Source organism: Gymnogyps californianus, chromosome 6, assembly GCF_018139145.2.
Source record: "Gymnogyps californianus isolate 813 chromosome 6, ASM1813914v2, whole genome shotgun sequence".
Classification (NCBI taxonomy): Eukaryota; Metazoa; Chordata; class Aves; order Accipitriformes; family Cathartidae; genus Gymnogyps; species Gymnogyps californianus.
Genome location: NC_059476.1, coordinates 16,345,280 through 16,362,914, shown reverse-complemented (window position 1 = coordinate 16,362,914; position 17,635 = coordinate 16,345,280). Strand labels below are relative to the sequence as shown.

Genomic DNA, 17,635 nt, shown 5'->3' with positions numbered 1-17,635 from the left:
CAGGAGCAGGAGCATCCCTCTCCATCCAGGGGAGCAGAGAGGGCACAAGTGGGCTTCAGCCGCTGTGCTAATCCCGGACCACAAGACTACTGCAGCACACCCCAGGCACACCCCCAAAGGGCCTCGGAGGCCTGAGCATGATCCAAGTGGCAGCATCAGCATCAGCTTGGCTGAACCCCCCCACCCTGCGTCGCACCCGCTGGACACCCCACCCTGGGTTTATTGCTGCTATTCCCCTCCCTGCTCTCCGACTAGAGGAGTGGGTGCTGCCTCCATCAAGCAAGGGGTCTGGGGGGACTTTGACCAGCCCCCTCCCACCCCAGGCACTGCCAGGAGCCCTGGGGAGGTCCATCCCCTGCCCGTCCCTTCCCTTCACTCTCCCCCAGCTCTGCAGAGCCCAGCCGGGCAGCTGCAGGCTCCCCCACCCCAGGGCGTGCTGAGAGGGGGCCCAACCGGGACCACTGCACCCTGCCCAAGCCTGTCCCAGTTCTGAAGCCGGGGTGCTTGATGCCATCTCAGGGTTCCCACCCAGCACTGCCAGCTCAGCCCCACTCTGCTGCTGGGGATCCCCAGGCTTGTCCCAGTCCAGGAGCAGCCCAAGGCAGGGCTTTTCTCTGGCTGCCAGCACAAGAGCGGGGTGCAAGGCCCCGGCACCGCTGGCTCAGGGTGAGGTGCAGGGAAGATGCTCGGCAGCAGGCCCAAGCATGCTCCCTTGGGGGCTGCCTGGGATTACCCTTCTCCTCCGTGAGCTGCAGTGCACTGCGGGGGGCCGGACAGGCATCCTGCATCCCCTCCCTGTCACTGCCCATCCTTCCTCTGCCAAGCACCATCCCACTGTGCTGTGCCCACTGTGGATGCCTGTAACCTCTCTGCAGTCACACCAACACCTCTCCCTCGGGGGACAGCCAGAGATGAGACGTCAGACGTCCCTCTCCTTCTGGCGAGCTGCAGCAAAACCAACGAGCAGGCTCGAAGGGGACAGGCAGATATCGTAGTTGCGCACACTGCCCTCAGAGCGGGCAAGCTCCTGCCTGTGCTCCTGACAAGGGCTTGAGCCCCTTGTACCCCAGCCCACAGCAGGGAGCGGTGGTGGAGGAGGATCTTGCACTGCCCCTCCGTGGCCACCACGGGAGGTGCAGGTGGCCCCAAAACCCAGCCGGGTGCCTCGGGGCCGGGGTGCTGAGTCCTCGCTCCAGCAGAGCCCGGAAGACGGTCAGAGGGGCCTGCACTGCCTGTCCTCAAAGAGGCATTCACCCCGTGCCAGGCCATTCGGGGGCTGCCACAGACCCTTCAAAGCAGCTTGGTGACGCCAGTCCTGCCCCACTTTCCCCAGACACCCCACTCCTGCACCCGGTCCCCGACCTGTGCCACCTCTCATGGGGCCAGACCCTAGCACAGAGCCCCTGGGGTCCTGAGGGGGCACAGCCCGAGCCCACGCCTGGGAATGGCCCATGCGAAGGAGGAGACGAGGCAGCGCTGCTGTTTGGGCATCCACATTTATTACATGGCTGGGGCAAGCCTGGGGCTGCCACTCGCCTGGGCCCCTCCGGTCGAAGGCAAATGACCCGCCCTCCTTAAATATTGGTTATAAAACAAATTTCTTTTTTTCCTTTTTCTTTTTCTTAAAAACCCCATCTCTCTCTCCATACTTTTTTTGTCTTTTGTATTTGAGTATAAAAGTGGGGGCGGGCGCTCCGCCTCGCCTGCCGCTACCTCCGCAGGCTGCGCTGTGCCTGCCGCAGCAGCGTGTCGAAGTCGAGGGAGTCGAACTTGCTCTTGACAGGGGCCGGGTCAAAATCCTCCCGGTTTGAGTCTGGAAGACATGGGGAGAGGCTGCCTTGAGCCATGGGGACACTGGCACAGTTCCGGCCGTCCCCACAGCAACTCCTTCCCATCTCGCTTCACGTGCCAACCTCTGAACCCAGAGCCGGGCTGACGGAGGACCGGACCTGGCCTCCATCACAGCGCTGGAGGGATGGGGAGCCCCCATCCAACCTCCCCTTGGGGCAGGACTATCCCTGGACATGGCCCTGCCAAGCCAAGCCTGACTGACTCCAAGGATGGGGACCCCTACACCTCTGGGAAGGAGACAGGACCCAGGGTGCCACCCCCCAACCTAGGAGCTGTGCGACTCACCCAAGTCGGCATAGTTCCTCCTGCAGAACTGCCGGCGGCCGCCGAAGCACAGGTCGAAGGGCTGCTCGTCCGGGCGCCGCAGCTTGTGCCCGCTTTCAATGGCAGCAAAGGCTTCCTCGGCATAGCGGTAGGTGACAAAGCCATAGTTGTCCCTGGAGCCGGAGAAGAAGGAGAAGGAAGGAGATCAGCAACGCAGTATGTTTGTCCCACCTTGGTCTGCACCGTCCCCTTGAGGAATGGGAAGAGGGCCAAGAGGACCCATCCCTGGGAAGGGGCTACCCCATGTCCCCACAGCTCTTACCCCTCGGAGCGGAAGTGCAGGGTGCACTCCTCGATGTCCCCGAACACAGAGAAGCGGTGCCGCAGCTCCGACCGTGTCATCCTGCTGGGGATCTTGCCAATAAACACAACTCGCCGCTCCTCCTGCGGGCAGGCAGGCACCGTCCCGTGAGATGGGAACAGGGGGACTTGGCATCTCCAAGCCCTCCCGGTGAGCAGGACCTCTCGCACACAGCACCCTCCCTGCATCGCCACCCATGACACCATGCCCTGGCCAGAGCCTCCCAGCAATGCTGCCTGCAAGGCTGCGACCCCACGGCTTTCTGAAGTGATGGAGCGGCTGGGGACCCCGAAATCTCCAGCCCCAGCTTCCCAGCCCTCCAGCACTCACTATTGCACGTTCCTTCTGGAGGATCCTCTGCCTTTGGTAGTGGTCCTGTGCGTCGTAACTGTATCTGGCAGGGCAGAAACCGGACACATGAGCTACAGGGTCATGGGAGTGCCAGAAGAGAGTGATCCCGGACACGAGGGAGATATTGAAGGAGTGGGTCCACCCCTGCCCAGGACACAGGAGGCCAGGAGATGGGTTAGGGGGAGCTCACACCCCTGCAAGGTGGCCACGCTCACCTTCTCCGCCTGTTACTCCTCCTGCGGGGCGAGGGGGAGCGGGAGCGGGACTGGCTGCGGGACGTGGACCTGGATGAGTAGGAGGATGTTGATGATGAGGATGAGGACCTGTCCCGGGACCTGCCACATGACCCACAGCTGGAGCGGGAGGAGGAGCTGTGGGAACAGCTGGAGCGGTACCTGGGGGAAGGAGAGACACAGCTCAGTGCTGAGCCCTCCCCACACCCAGCACCACGAGGGTCCGGAGAAGAAAAAGACCTCCATCCTCCCCAAGGTACCCAGCACCCCACTCGGACAGGACCCATCCCCAGGGTGAGCTGGGCTATGGAAACCTCTCCCCAAGTTTGCCAGGGGCAGTAACAACACTACAGAGACATCACTCCACTTGGCTCCAAACACCGCAGCGAAAACGGAGCAGGCTCACAGGCACAGCCTCTGAAGAACAAAAAATAGTCACAGGGGAACCGTGCAGCACATGGCCATGGCTGGGCAAGGACCCAGGAGGTGCCGGGGCTGCCGTGCTGAGCCCCACACGGTGCACAGGATGACACTGGAGCCATCACATCCACATTGCACTCAACAGCCAGGCAAATGGAGACCGTACACACCTCCAACCACACCGAGGGCCGTGGCATGCACTGGAACATGGCTGGCCTTCTGTGCCCACAGCCTCCTGCCCGCAAGAGCTTCTCTGGCGGGGCCAGGCAAAGCTTAAGGGCAGCAGGACTGAAACCCCTCTGGGATCAAGCTGTGCTGCCTCCAGCCAACTGCAAGGTCCCTCTCTAAACATGCTGCCACGGGTCGTTCCTGCCATAGGCAAACCCAGGCCCCGAGCGCAGCGTGCTGCCTGAGTACCGCCACATATTGTCCTGGAGGACAGCAGGTCAGGATGGCACAGTCCGTGGGGACATTTCCCAGCACAGGGCCAGCTGCATTTGCTGGAAAGCCAAGCCAGACAGGGCAAGTCCCTGAGCTGCACATCCCTGGGACATGGCACTATATATGTGCCCTTTCCAGCTCCAGCCTCCGCACCTATTTGCCACCGACGGAGGGGCCCTGGTTGGACAAGCCCTTCATGCCCAGTGACCTGGGATGTCTCCAGAACTGGCTGAACACCCAGGGGAGGGCAGATGAGGGATCCCTCGCCAGCTCAAGTGCCTCCCACCCCAGCTGGGACAGGCTGTGCATCACTCAGATGCACAAGGACTCCAAAAGAAACGTGCTCCGCAGAGACCAAGCCCCCCCACTTTCCTACGTAGCCACCTCCATAAGGAGTGTGGGGAGCCCCTGAAGCAGCTAAGCCAGATGGGTTTTTCTCTGCTTGCCTCCAGCAGCTCCCTGGAGAGCTCCATTGTGGCTCCTCTCATTTCTACACATAGGGCTGCACCAGCCCCACGGCACAAACACCAACACCTGCAATAATACCCCAGAAAAAGCATCTAAAAGCCAAGGTGCAGCCAAGGACTCGTACCATGGTGTTCCAGCAGTAAGGAAGCCTGGCTCAGCAGTGGCTTTGCAGGCACACCTGCCCAGACATGGGGCTCAGCCAGACACCCACTGGCAAGGTGTCGCAGCAGCTCCCCCAGTCTCTGCGAGCCAGGCACCGCTTCAGAAGGACCACAAGGACAAAAAGATCAAATACAGCCATCAAGTAGGTCCATAAAGAGGTGTCTGGGCACCCTCGCAAAAGACCGGCCACCAGACAATTGTCCAAAGAGTAAGCAGACAGACGCTCCACCGCTTACCTTCGCCACCGCTTGGGTGGTGGGGAGAATGACCGTGACCGGGATCGCGATCGGGAGGACGAGGATGAAGATGAAGATGAGGACTCGCTAGCTCCATCCGAACTGGAGCTGAAAGAGCGGCTGGCACGGCTCCGGCCAGCCCTCCAGCTGCCGGCAGAGGGGCTGGGCGAGTCCTGGGGTCTCCGGTAGCAGCGCAGGGACCTCTTGGCAGCAGCACGGCTGGGCTGGGCACTGGGAGTCCGCATCTCCTGGTCCCGGCAGGGGGATGCAGCTGGAGATAGGAGCACCGAGGTGGGGGGCTGCTGCACCCAGCAGTGGCCTTGTTGGGGACGCTAGTCCGATAATCCAGGGGGGCTAGGCAGGCTGTCCCCAGGGGCTCCTGGCTGGGCCCCACGGTGGTGGTGGGGGCTGGCGGGGTGGGCTTGGGCTGGTCCAGCGTCCGTTTGGTTAAGGAGGAGATGGGTTTGATAGTGATGTCCCGGTGGTGTTTGACATTCCAGCGGGAGCCGCCCTCAGCAGGGGTCTGCGTGCCAGGGCCGCCGTTGCTCTCCAGCCGCGCCGCACCCGGGATGCAGTAGTCGTGGTCTCCCGAGCAGACGTGGCTCGGGGCTGAGCCGGCGGGGGCCGGTGCCAGGCTCTTCCCCTGGAGCTTGCCTGGGGGCAGCGGCTTGGCTTTCGTCAGCTTGGCCGTCTTCTGGGGCCCTTCCTGGGGCACGGACCCTGGCGACTTGGCCTTGGCCAGCAGCGAGACAGCAGGCAACGGCTTCCAGAGCTGGTGGGGGGGCGTCGCTGGAGGGGTGAGACCTGCGAGAGCACCGGAGGGCTTTCAAGAACCTTGCTGCAACCTGCCCGGCTGGGGCTCCCTCCCAGCCCAGCTCCCCTCAAGCCCTGGGGTCTCCCCCAGCCTGACAGCCCCTGCCAGGACACAGCGGGCTCCCCCACCTCGCCCTGGGCATTACCTGCCACGTTGGCCAGCTCAGAGGCCTGCAGGCCGTCCGGGGGCTTCCTGTCCTGCTGGGTCTCGTGCCTGAGAAAGGGAAAGGAGCTTTGTCAAATGCAGCAGCCAAAGCCCAGCCCCCGTCCCCACGCCTGGGGCACCCACCCGAGCTGCCCCACCGGCCGGGCCGGGGGGACACAGGATCTGAGAAAGCTGCAAGGATGGAACTTGCACAGCCCAGTTATGCCCATCACTGCTTCCCCCAATTTCTCCCCCTCAGTGCCAGCGCTGCCCCCCAGCCCAGCCAGGAGCTCAGCCCCTCCTGGGCCAGTGGACACAGCCCCTGGCACGGTTCGGACGCTGCCAGGACTTAGAGCTGCCCCGTGTCCCCGCTGAAGGCAGGGCTCAGCCCTCTGCCAGGCTCCACGCTGGGGCACCGGCTGCGAAGGTCTTGGTACTCACCCGGAGCTCCCTGCCGGCTGCCTGTCCTCAGGGGGCTGCACGGGAGCCTCCTCCTTCTTGGCTGAAAAGAGAGCGGGTGGGTGAGGGTGGCCAGAGGCTGGGGCTGGAGGGCAGGGGACAGACCCTGCATACGAGGGGACACACAGAGCACCCCGGGCACAGCCGGAGAGAGATTTCACAGCACCCCAAACCCAGCTCCCTGCAGAGAGGAGCTGCATATCCCCTTTCCTTCCTGGGCTCTTCACCACCCCCTTGGCCGCCCTGGGGACCCCCAGCCACTTTCACAGGCCAAGAAGGAGACAGGGGCAGAGACACCCCTGGGACAAGGCATCCAGGCACGGTAACACCAGCCTGCAGGCAGGAGCATCCTGGCCCCCCCACTCCCACCCCACCCCAGGGAGCACAGGCAGCTCAGGGAGGCCGGCGTGGCACGGAGGGAGCCCTGCGGGGGACAGCACGCCGCATCCGCACCTTCAGACTTCTCGAACTGCTCCAGCAGGCTGGACAGGTCGGTGGCTTCGATCCCTGGGCCAGGGAGAGAGCACGGCAAGTCAGGTCAGCCAAAACCCTCCTGGCACCACAGGGATGCACCCCGGCCCCATCTTCCCCCTGCATCAGCCTCCCTGGGTGACGGGGCAAGCGCTGGTGAGGACAAGCAGCGGCAGAGCCTGCAGCAGCTCCCCATCTCCAACAGTGAGGACAGGAGCACCCGGCTCTGCAGCCCCAGGAGGGACCAGTTTGGGCACAGCCAGCCCAGGCCATCCACTGGAGGCAACATCCTGGCAGAGCACTGGGAAAAGACTGCAAGCCCGTGGGCGCAACTTTGCAACCCTCACCCCCAGAAGTGCCAGGAACCGGTCCCGCTACCTGGGCTGCCAGCAGCACCGCAGCCTCGCCGGCTGGCCATGCTCAGCCCAGCGCCCCGTAGCCCTCCCGCTCACCGATCTCACTGATGAAGGCTTGCACGATGTCCTTGCTGCTGTCGCTGGGCTGCACCGGGCTAAGGAGTGGCTGGTGCCTCCATGGCCGTGCGACGTGTGCCTTAGCGGGCAGGCTGCTCTCTCGACCCACTTTCGGTGGTGGTGCTGCAGCCTGGGAGGTGGATTTTTGGCCAGGCGGCTCCTGCCCAGCAGCTGCCTTCGGCTCCGGCAGGGCTTTCTCCGCTGCTCCCTTGCCCGGCCCTGTAGCCTCCTCTGTGGGGCGGGTGCCAGGGGACTCCCCAACAGGGCCAGCGGCAGGAGACACCTCCGCAGGGCAACGGATGGCAGCTGGGGGGGCCTTTGGGAGCTGGGTGGGGGTTGCAGCCTGGGGCTCCTCTGGAGGCTGGGTGGGGGCAGCCTGGGGGGCTGCCGTGTGCTGGGCTGGCACTGCAGGAGGGACCCTGCCGGGCTGGGCAGCGGCAGCCGATGGGGCTGCCAGGGGCTGGGCAGGGGTTGGGGCCGGAGGGGCCTTGGGGAGAGAGCTCTCCCCCACCAGCCGTGCCTGCCTCCTGGGGTCCGACACCCTGCTGGTCGCTGGCCTGGCCAGGCCACCTGCAGCCCCCATCTCGCTGGCCGGGGCGGCGGGCGGCTGGGCGGGGAAGGCCGGTGGCTCTGGGCAGCTGAGTGCAGGGGCAGCGGGAGGCTGCCCGTGCAGGAGGGCCGTGCTGGGGTGGCCGCCAGCCGGGAAGGCGGCAGTGCCCTGCAGCACCGCTCCGGGGTCCCCGTACGCCAGGGGAGGCACCGGAGGAGGCACGGGGATTCCTGGCCAGTAGGATGGCGGTGCCCACCCTACCGGGGCATAGGGGCCGCCGGGGCCAAACGGAGGTGGGGGTGGCACAGCCGGCGGGGGCCAGGCCATGGCCGGAGGCGGGAGGCCAGGCACCATGTGAAAAGTACTGGAGGAGCCGGCACTGGGCGGCGGGGGCAAACCATGGCAGCCCACGGGCTGCGGGCTGAAGCAGGGCCAGGAAGGCACTGGTGGGTAAAGGGCGTAAGCACCGGCAGAGGCTGGCGGCATCCCGGCGGGGGCCGCCCCAGCGGCTGGGGGCACGTTTGGTGCGACAAAAGGCATTGGTGTTGATGGGGGTGGTGGAGCCGTGGCAGGTGCTGGAGCCGTGGCGGGTGCTGGAGCCGTGGCGGGTGCCGGAGCTGAAGGCAGAGCAGCAGGAGCTTTGCCGGCAGGAGAAGGGACAGCAGCGGGGCTGGCAGGTTTCTCCGGGCTCTTCTGAGCGCTGGCCGCCTCAGTGGTGGGGCGCATGGGCGACACCAGGCAGGGGATCTCCGCCAGCTCTGTCGGAGGCTCGGGGATGCTGGGCCACTTGCTGGCCACTTGCTTCTCGCCGTCCTTCCTGCTGCGTGGGCTGGGCTGGCGGTGCAGCATGCGGATGCGGTATTCCCGCAGGCTCAGGGCCTTGGGCTTGGCTTCCCTGGGCAGGCCCTCCCTTGGCTCTGCCACCGGCAGGCTCTGGGGGGACTCCAGCCCCACACCTCGCTCTGGGAGCGGAGAGGCAGCCTCCAAGACCCCGCCGCCCTGTCCAGCAGCTGGCTGTGCATCTCCCCTACCCTCAGCCTGGTCCGCCAGGCTGGGACACGCAGCTGCTGGCGGCTCCTCCACGCTTGGTGCAGTCTCCTCCAGAGGCACCACAGTCTCAGCCTTCTCTGGGGCCACGCTCGCTGTTTCTGGCACTGGGTCCTTCTGCAGCTCCCACTGCGCTTTCTCGAGCAGGGAGGCCCCCGCCACGCTCCGGGGCCTGCCCCGGGGCCGCGGCACCCGCTCGGCACACAGCTCCATCTGCCCCTCCTTCCGGGCTCGCTCCAGCTGCCGTGCCAGGAAGTCCGAGACCTGGACAGAGGGACACGCTGCCCGCCGCCGGCTGGTGGGCGGCTGGCCCAGGGGCTGCCCAGAGCCGGCCGAGCGGAGCCGGTGGGCCACGCAGTCCCTGCCTGGCCTGGCCTGCTCGCTTTGGTCCTCCTCTGCTTTCTTTTTCCGACTCTTCCTTGCTCTCTCACGGCCGCGTCCCTTCTTGGAGCCCTCGCGTTTGCCGCCCGTCGGGGCCTCCACGCTGTGCTGCGAGCTGCTGTCGGGGCTCCAGGCTCTGGGTGCTGCTGTCTCTGGTGGGGACTTGCTCTCCGGGGTAGCGCAGGAGGGCTCCTTTCCACGCAGTTTCTCGTCCTTCTCCTCCTCCATGCCGTTTTCCTGGGCTGGAGCTCCTGGCAGCTCCTCTCGATCCTCTGGGATTGACTCCCCAGTACCCTCCTCTGCTCCCAGGAGCTGGGGCTCCAGGCTGGGGAAGCTAGGAGCCAAGGGCTGCAGGACCACAGGGATCTCCACACTCTCCCCCTCGCCAGGCACAATTTCCAGCAAGACGGGACCACTCAGGAGCTCCTTGGCCACAGGCTCGGTCTCGGGGTCCAGGCACACGGTGAAGGTGGGCAGGCAGTATGGGTGCATGGACTTCACCAGTTCACTCAGGGACACGTCGCCCGTGTTGATGATGCAGGGGTCTTCACGCTCCTCCAGCGCCGCCCCGGCCCTGCTCACACGAAACTCCCCAGCCTCCATGCTGCTGTCTAGCTCCGGGCTCAAGGCAGCCTCCTCCTCCTCTTCCTCCCCATCGCTGCGCTGCGGCAGGGGCTGCTCTCGGGCCCGGTGCCAGCCCACCTTCCTCTCCGCCCTCGGGGTGCTGCAGACTTGCTTCTTCGGCATCACCGGGTCCTCAAGGCCATGAGCAGCACGGTCCCAAGCTAGGTCTGTGTCGGTCTGGGAAGGGGAACCAGAGCAAGCGTCAGCTCCAGGGCTTTCACCGGAGCCCCCCCAGGCACAGCCAACTGTGGGTCTGCTGCAACTCTGCAGCAAAGCCCCTGGGCAGACAAAAAGCTGGAACATGTTTGACCCTCCCAGTAAGACACAACAGAGCTAGAAACCCACCACCCCTACAGGGGCATCCACAGCAGCCCCAGTCCCACAGCACCCACCAGCTGGGGCAGGCCCTGCTCCCACTGCCACCGGTGCCCTGCTAAAGCATTGCTTCTGGGAGAGGACACCTGTGCCAGGTGGGAAGGCAGGGGCCAGGAGGCAGCAGCAGGGACACAGTTACCCCAGCACCACCCCGACACCGCTCCTTCAGCTTCCCCTGCTCAGCTGCTCACCTTCCCAACCACGGAGATGCTGCTGCTGCTGCTGCTGCGAGGCCTGAGAGCCTTGGGCTGCTCCAGGGCAGGGCTCTCACACTCCACCGACGGACGGGATAAGCTGAGAAACTTCTGAAACTGGAGAGGAGACGGACAGAGGATAAGGCAGTGGCAGGTTTCTGCTGCTGGAGGGGACAGGCCACCCGGGGCCCCACAGTGGCCACGCACGTCATGCCACAGAGCCCGGGAGCAAACTCAGCCCTGTTTCCCCCACAGCGCGCACAGCCCCGGCTGGCCGAGCAGAGGGGGACATGCTGCTTCCCAGAGCCTCTGCCACATCTCTGGCTCTACACCAAGACCCAAGGCGAAGGCATGGCCCCCCAAGCCCACACCAGAGCCCCGGGCATGCCCAGGGCTGGCTCAGCACTTCTCTCATGTTGCTGGTCAGAGGGACCATCCCAGGGCACTGGGGACCAGGGTCCTACCACCTCAGGGCACCCCCGTGCCAGGACCCGGCAGAGCCCTGCCTGAGCATTCTCCCACCCGTTTTGGGGTTGGGCTGGCTCTGCCCCGCAACTCACCGAGGGATTCTCCCGCTCCCGAGGTGAGGTCAGCAGCTCTGCGTCCATGATGGTGTCAAAGGGGGACAGAGTCTCATCATCCGTGCTGTCCAGGATCTCAGTGATGGCAGTCAGCAGGGATAGCTCGTTCTGCGCATCCAGGCAGGCCTTGCTCTGCTGCAAGGGCAGGGGCAGTCTCAGAGGGCGGTGGGGCACGGCCACAGGACCCGGCCATGGGGGACGCTGCCGCCACCCCCACCCATGCCACAGCCAGAGCCAGCCCAGGCGCCGCTTCCCGCGCCCGTGTGTGGGCTCCCACCTCGCTCAGAGAGAGGTCCTCGATGATGGAGATCACAGAGGAGTCGAGATAGTTCTGCATCGTCCCCAGGATCTCTTCGGCCTCCAAGGTGGTTTCTGCATCCAGCGACGTTAAGTTCAGGTCATCCTCCTCGAGGGAAAAGCACTGTCGAGGAGCACGGGGAGCCAGGTAAACACTTTGTAAAGCACCACTACCAGCACTGATATCCTCCGCAGCGCATGTGGGCTCCCGACAGCCCGCGCTGCAAACAGCGGCTGAGCTCACTGCCGCACCCCCAGCACCCCTAAACACGCAGGGGAGGCAGGCAGGACACGGCTGCGCTGCAGGTCAGAGGCGGCACAGGGGACCTTTCCTCCTTGCTTTTTGGGAGAGGTTCGGGCCAGTCCACTGCACAAAGCCCCGTGCCACTTTCAGCCTGAGACCCTTCCGATGACCAGGGATGCCTCCACACCAAAAATTCCCGCCCGATTCACTCCACAGCTGTGTGACTGGGAAAGACGAACCGATAAACCCCCAGCAATTCCCCGGCTCTGCCCAACACCACACATCGCTCGTGCTGGACGGGGAGGGGAGAGGCAGGCTCCCCCTGCCCCATGGACTGTCACGCGCTCCTCCGACTCCGGCTGCCGGCGCTTCAGATAAGCCCAAAAACATTACGAAATTCATAACAAAAGCGCAGGAGTCAGCAACAGGGATGCAGCCGGCTGCCACTGCCAGGGCCCTACCCCGCCACCTCTGCTGAAGGCTACGAGAGGACACAGGCTGTGCTCGCAATCCAGGACCAAACCGGCTTTGTTGCTCTTCTTCCTTCAAATTCCCAGCCCCACGTCCTTTCCAGTCCTCCAGCCAGCTCCAGGGACGGTCAGGTAACGCCGGATAACTTCAGAAAGGTCTTTGCACCGCACTCCACAGTGCCACGGAGCCCAGCGCTGCCGGGTGGCCAGGAAAAGCGAGATGCCGGGCGAGGGCAGGGGCTGCAGCCCCCGGCTGAGCAGAGCCGCCAGACACGCAGCCTCTGCCGGGAGCGGAGTGGCAGCACAGGCATGTCGCTGGCACGAGACAAGATGCGAATTCCTGTTTGCAGATGGGCTTAGGCAGAGATAACACAGGCAGGGAAGATAAGGGCACCAAGGACGGAGCCCTGGGAGAGCACACCTCCCTCCCAAAGCTGGCAGGGAGCAGGCAGCGAGCCGTCCTCCCCCTGGAGCAGCACAGGGAGAATCTGGCCAAACCTTGGGGAATGCACATCTGATGCGGCTCACCTGTGTTTCACCTAGGCACCGCAGCTTGCACAAGCCTGAGCCCATGCAGGACAAAATGCCCCCCTCCCTGTACAAGACCTGCCTGTACTTTGAAATCCTCTTCTGGCAAGAGGGAAGCTGCACTGGAGGGAGAGCAGGCGTTCCACTAAACAGGCATTTCCTAAAATATGGCAGCACCAAAGCCACATGCCCAAACCCCTGGGGCTCTTTAGAGACTTGCCCCCATCAGACAGAGCAGGCACCTCTGGCCGCAGCACAGCCAGGAGCCCCGTGCAACCCCGGAGCACAGGCATCCCAGGACCAGGCTGGGAATCAAAGCCAGGACCCCCATGGCAATGCCCCGCATCCACCCATCCCAAATCCCCCCAGCCTGTTACTGCGTGCCGACACGGCAGCCCCGAAGAGCGGGAGCCTGCAGTGGTTTGGGGCTCGGCAGGCGGCTCGGCAGCCTGGGCCACCCCCTCCCAGGGCTCTCCACCTGGAAGCGGAGCTTGCCGGTGACACCGGGACACCGCTCCACCCTGCTGTGCAGATCAGGCTACGGAGCAGTTTTACCACTCAGCATCTCCGGTCCCCTCCCTCGGCCGGCGCTGGCTGCCGGTCAGAGCCCGGCGCAGAGCCCCGCTGGCAGCCGTCTACGGCGCAGCCTGGCTGCGATTCCCGGCCAATCCTCCTGGAGATACTGGGAGGAGCGGGGAAGCACATCCAGGCTCACACGCCCAGCACTGCCAAGCGCCGGCGTGCAGCCCTGAGTCAGCGGTGACCGGCAGGCAGAGGCACCCTGGCCGCCGGAGGAGCCAGCGGGAGGGATCTCGTGGAACATCAGCAGCCGAGGGACACAGGGGCCGGCTCACCCCTGCCTGCTGACGGCAAGGGGGTCTGGGGGATGCCCCTGGGGTTGCATGGCCCTGCCCATCTTGCCACAGGGCTGGCTCTCCCCAAAGGCAGCATCTAATAAGAGGTTTTCAGCCATGACCGGCGCTGGACGTTTGGAGGGAGGGAAGTTAAATCCTCCCACTGAAACGGCCTCTTCCCGTGGCTCCTGCCCGCAGCCCAGGAGGGAGGGAGGGCGGGCGATCTCCCAAGCCCTCCTCGACTCCTTTGACTCAGCGCCTTGCAACAAGGAGTCCCACAGCCGTGAGTCACTGGCGAAGGAGCCTGCGTTCCCCCAGGACTCCCTTTGATCTACCTGGGGCTGGGCACCTCCTTCAGCCCTCACTGCTTGTGCGTCGGGGCGGGGGTACGAACCAGCCCAGCCTGCTCCCGCGTCCCTGCCTGCCCTCCTCCCTGCCAGAGACCCCTGTCCCCCCTAGCTCAGCGGGGACACCCTCCGGGCCCTCCCAGCTCCCCGTCTTTGCTTTAGACTCAGCAGGGACGAGGCCATGTGCCGTGGGTCATGAGGATGTTCAAGGACAGGCTTGGGCACAGGCATGCCGTGTGCAAGCAGCCGGCGCTGCTGGGGAGAATGGAGGATGCCCGCAGCCCCAGAGCGAGCTTCGGGCACGCGGGGAGCCGGGATTTGAGCCAACAGCTTGAGACGGAGACGGCCTGAGCATGGCCACCCGCTCCTGCGGCACCCAACCGGAGCGGGGGACGCTGCGCTTGCTGCTGTGGTACCCAAGAGGCACAACCGAGGCCTCCGCGGGCAGCCGCCCGTCCGAGCCGCGCTGGCGACGCACGACACGTGTGCTCAGCGTGCCGTGCCGTGGCTACGCCCCAAGCAGAGGGCGGCCATCCTCCCCACGCTGGCCACGGGCAGGCTGCCAAGGCAGCTCTCACCTGGCCGGAGCTGCCGGCAAGGGCGCGGGGCGAGCCCGGGAAGTCAGGGGGCTCCAGCTGGCTGGCGCGGCACCGGCAGAGGATGCTCCGTGGATTCCTCAGCTGCTTTTGGGAAGTGTGAGGCAGGAACACACCTCTCTTCCCCAAACGCAGACTGCTCCCTCCACGTCAGGGAGAGGCGAGACAGGCTCGGCGTCCCCCCGCAGGGGCTCGCGGTGGGGGGGATCTCCCCCGCAGCCCCCGGGGCAGCCCCCCGGCCAGGCAGGAGCACCCTGGAAAGCGCAGAAGCGTAGGGCTCCCCGAAATCCCAACGAACGCACAGCACAGGTGCCCCCGGGTCCCGTCCGGGGGTGCTGCACCCCCGCACTCCCTGTCCAGACAGCAGCGCACCCACACCCAGCGCCCCAGCCCAGCACCGGCAGGGTCCCACCGGGACCGGTGACACCAGCGGCGGCAGGGACGCTGCGCACGGGGGGCAGCACCGCGCCCCAGACCTGCCCAGGAGCGGGAGACGCTTCCCCCGGGATAAGCCCCCGGTGCAGCTCGGGGAAGCTGCCCCACCCCGGAGCGGGCCGGAGCACCCCGCGTCCTCCACCCGGCGCTCCTGCCACCGCAACCGGCGGGTGTCGGTGTCCCAAACCGCCCCCCTCCTCGCGGCCGCAGGTGGCGGAGGGCGGCGCTGGGACGGAGTGACCGCGGAGGGGGATCCGCCCGGCGCCCCCCTGGCCCCCATTCCCCAGGGGCAGGGTGTCACCTCCCGCGGGGGGCACCGAGACCCCCGCCCCGGCGGGTCCCGAGGCCGTGCCGTGCCGTGCCCTCCCCCCCCGCCCCGGGGGCTCCCCGCGCCGGTGCCGCCAACACCCCACCCCGGCGGGAGAACACCGGGCGCCCCGCTCCGCCTACGGAAGGGGCGCCCCCGGCCCATGCAGGGCCCCCCGCTCGCCGCCGGCACGGCAGGCCCGCTCCCGGCACACGTGGTGCCGCCGCCGCCGCGGGAGCCGCCCCGGCCTCCACGTGTCACGGCGCGGCCCGCCGCCGCCTACCTGCAGGGGGCTGCCGGCGCGCAGGGACGGCTCGCGCGGGGCTCCGCCGCCCGCCAGCCCTCGCGGAGCGGCCCCGGCCGCGGCGCCGCCGACCCCGGCCCCGGCCGCGGCGGGCACCGCTCCGCCCCGCAGCGCCGCCATCTTGGCGCCTCCGCTCCCAGCGCGGCCACTGCCGGGCGCGGCACGTGACCGCCGCCCGCCCCGCACTACAGCTCCCGGCGGCCACCGCGCCGCCCCGCCCCGCCCCGCGCGGGGCAGGCCGGGAGCGCACCCCTTCGCCGCCGGCGGCGCGCCGAAGGGAAGACGCCGGCCTGCGGGGGCGCCCGGCCGCGGGGGGGCGGGCGGCCATCTTGAGGGCGGGCAGGCCCTCGAGCTTCGCCGCCATCTTTGATGCGGGCGAGGGCGAGGAGGGTCGGCCCCGCCCTGCGGCGCGCCGCGGGCGGGCGGAGCGGGCGTCACTGGCGGGAAGCGCCCAATCGGGGCGGGCGGCCGCGCGTTTTCCCGCGGTGCCGGCGGGTCCGCCCCGCTGCCGGCTCTGCCGCACACGTGGGCGCGGCGGCCTCCGGCGTCCCGGGGGGCTGGCGGGGGCCCCGCGTGGGCCCCTGGGCTCCCGGGAGGCGGGGACGGAGCTGCTGCAGGAGCAGCGCCGGGCCGCGGCTCGCTGTCCGCCGGCTGCGAGCCTGCCCTGCGCCGGGAGGTGCCTTTGCAGCAGCGCCAACGGTGCTTCACCGAGCCACACCTCGCGTGGGGTGGATGGGGGCGACACGCGCGTGTGGCCGGCAGGGGGAACGCAAAAAACCGTCAGGGGTGAAAGGCAGGACGGGCACCGTGAGCTGCCCTGCAGCCGCCTGGCGCGGCCGCGGGCAGGACGGGGTACCAAGTAACAGCCTGTGCTGGGGCTCACACAGCTCTCCGGAGCTGGCACGCCGAAAATCGCCTGGAGGACGCAAGGGATGGGAGGAAACCAAACTCGGCTCGCTTGACACAGCTGTGGTCCAGCCCGGCTCCCCCAGGAGGGGCAGGGGATGCCGGTGTGCACGGCTCTCGGCCTGGCTCTGGTCTGGTACCCCCGGTCGGTAAGCCCAGAGCCCCTTTGGGTGCTGTCACCTCCTGTGGCTCTTCCTCCGGCTCCCAGACAGCAGGATCATCTCGTGGGGCGTGGGGATGTGCTCACAGCAGCAAAGTGCAGTGTGGACATGCTGGTAGGAACTCTGTGGTGCAGGATTCGCCTGGCAGGGGCTAATTGTCCTGGCCTCTCCGTCAGTCCCTGGGGGTACAGACCTGCCCAGGCCAGATTCTCTTGGGAATATCCCACAGAACAGAGCCGCTTTATTCAGCCTTGCGTGCCTGGTCACTGAGCTGGGGCATGTCTGACACGCAGAGCCTCATCCTGTTGCTCTCCCTCCTTCCACCCCTGCCACGAGGGACTTTCATCTGCGATTGCTCGTCCCACGTCACCTCCTGCCTCGCGGGGGCTGCTCCTCCCTAGCAACAAACAGGCTTTCGCCTAGGGGAGCTGCTCCCCTCCTCCTCCAACAAGCCCGTAGCACCTTCCAAGCCCCTCACTGACACCCTTGGCCGGCCAAAACGCCACCTAGGCAGCAGCCCGGCAACTGGGTCCTCCTCCAGGGCTGTGGGCCAGCGCATGAGCACTGGAGAGCACCCGCTGGGTCGTGCACACACGTTGGTAAGGGGGGATGTGAGCACGCCCCTGGGGTGCCGGGCGCGGGAGGTTGTGCTGGTTGTAACAACAGGCTCCTCGGGCCAGCGCTCGCCCCTGGCACTGCAGAGGAAGCAGGGAAGCCTGGGCAGGCGCTCTGGGCTCCATCTGCGACCCAGGAGCGCTTGCCCCTCTGAAAGACGCTTTGCTTCTCCTGAGCTCAGCACGCCTAAAGCAAGGAACAAGACACTTTGGAAAAGCCCGTGTCTCTCCACCAGCCTGAGGAGAAGCCAGCTGTGACCCGGCATCCAGGGACCTGCCGACAGGGATGCGGAGCGATGTTGCCCTCAGAGCCCCACAGCTTTCCTGCTCCGAACCTTCCTCTCCCTCCATGTCCTCTCCCTGGGGTGCATCCAGGGCGTGCAGTGACCTGCCTAATCACTCCATCCCTGCGTGCGGCAGGACCCTGCAGCACTGCGAGGCCGATCCCTCACAGAGCAAGCCTAGCCTGATCTGAGTCCTGCACATGGGACCATATCCTCTGCGCATGGGGTCCCTGGGGTGCGACCAGAGGGAAATACACATGCAGGTGCCTCCCTCCCCCAGTACAACCCACGGCAGGGGTGTTCTCCCGGCACAGGGGGAGCACCAGGCACTCCTGCGGGTTTACAGGAAAAACAAACAACATGCAGAAAGGAAAATGCACATACTGCA

General features: G+C 66.4%; 1 protein-coding gene across 1 annotated transcript in view; it reads right to left on the bottom strand.

Moving 5' to 3' along the window:
• Nucleotides 1–1,411: 1,411 nt before the first annotated feature.
• Nucleotides 1,412–17,635, bottom strand: part of PPRC1 (PPARG related coactivator 1) — a 21,325-nt gene continuing 5,101 nt past the window's right edge. The window contains 15 exon segments of the mRNA XM_050899125.1: nt 1,412–1,813; nt 2,137–2,288; nt 2,438–2,559; nt 2,807–2,870; nt 3,043–3,222; nt 4,788–5,082; nt 5,085–5,591; nt 5,747–5,814; nt 6,187–6,247; nt 6,658–6,711; nt 7,128–9,927; nt 10,317–10,436; nt 10,880–11,032; nt 11,178–11,321; nt 15,262–15,610. Of these exon segments, the coding sequence (XP_050755082.1) occupies nt 1,710–1,813; nt 2,137–2,288; nt 2,438–2,559; nt 2,807–2,870; nt 3,043–3,222; nt 4,788–5,082; nt 5,085–5,591; nt 5,747–5,814; nt 6,187–6,247; nt 6,658–6,711; nt 7,128–9,927; nt 10,317–10,436; nt 10,880–11,032; nt 11,178–11,321; nt 15,262–15,610 (5,173 nt within the window). The 3' untranslated portion in view covers nt 1,412–1,709.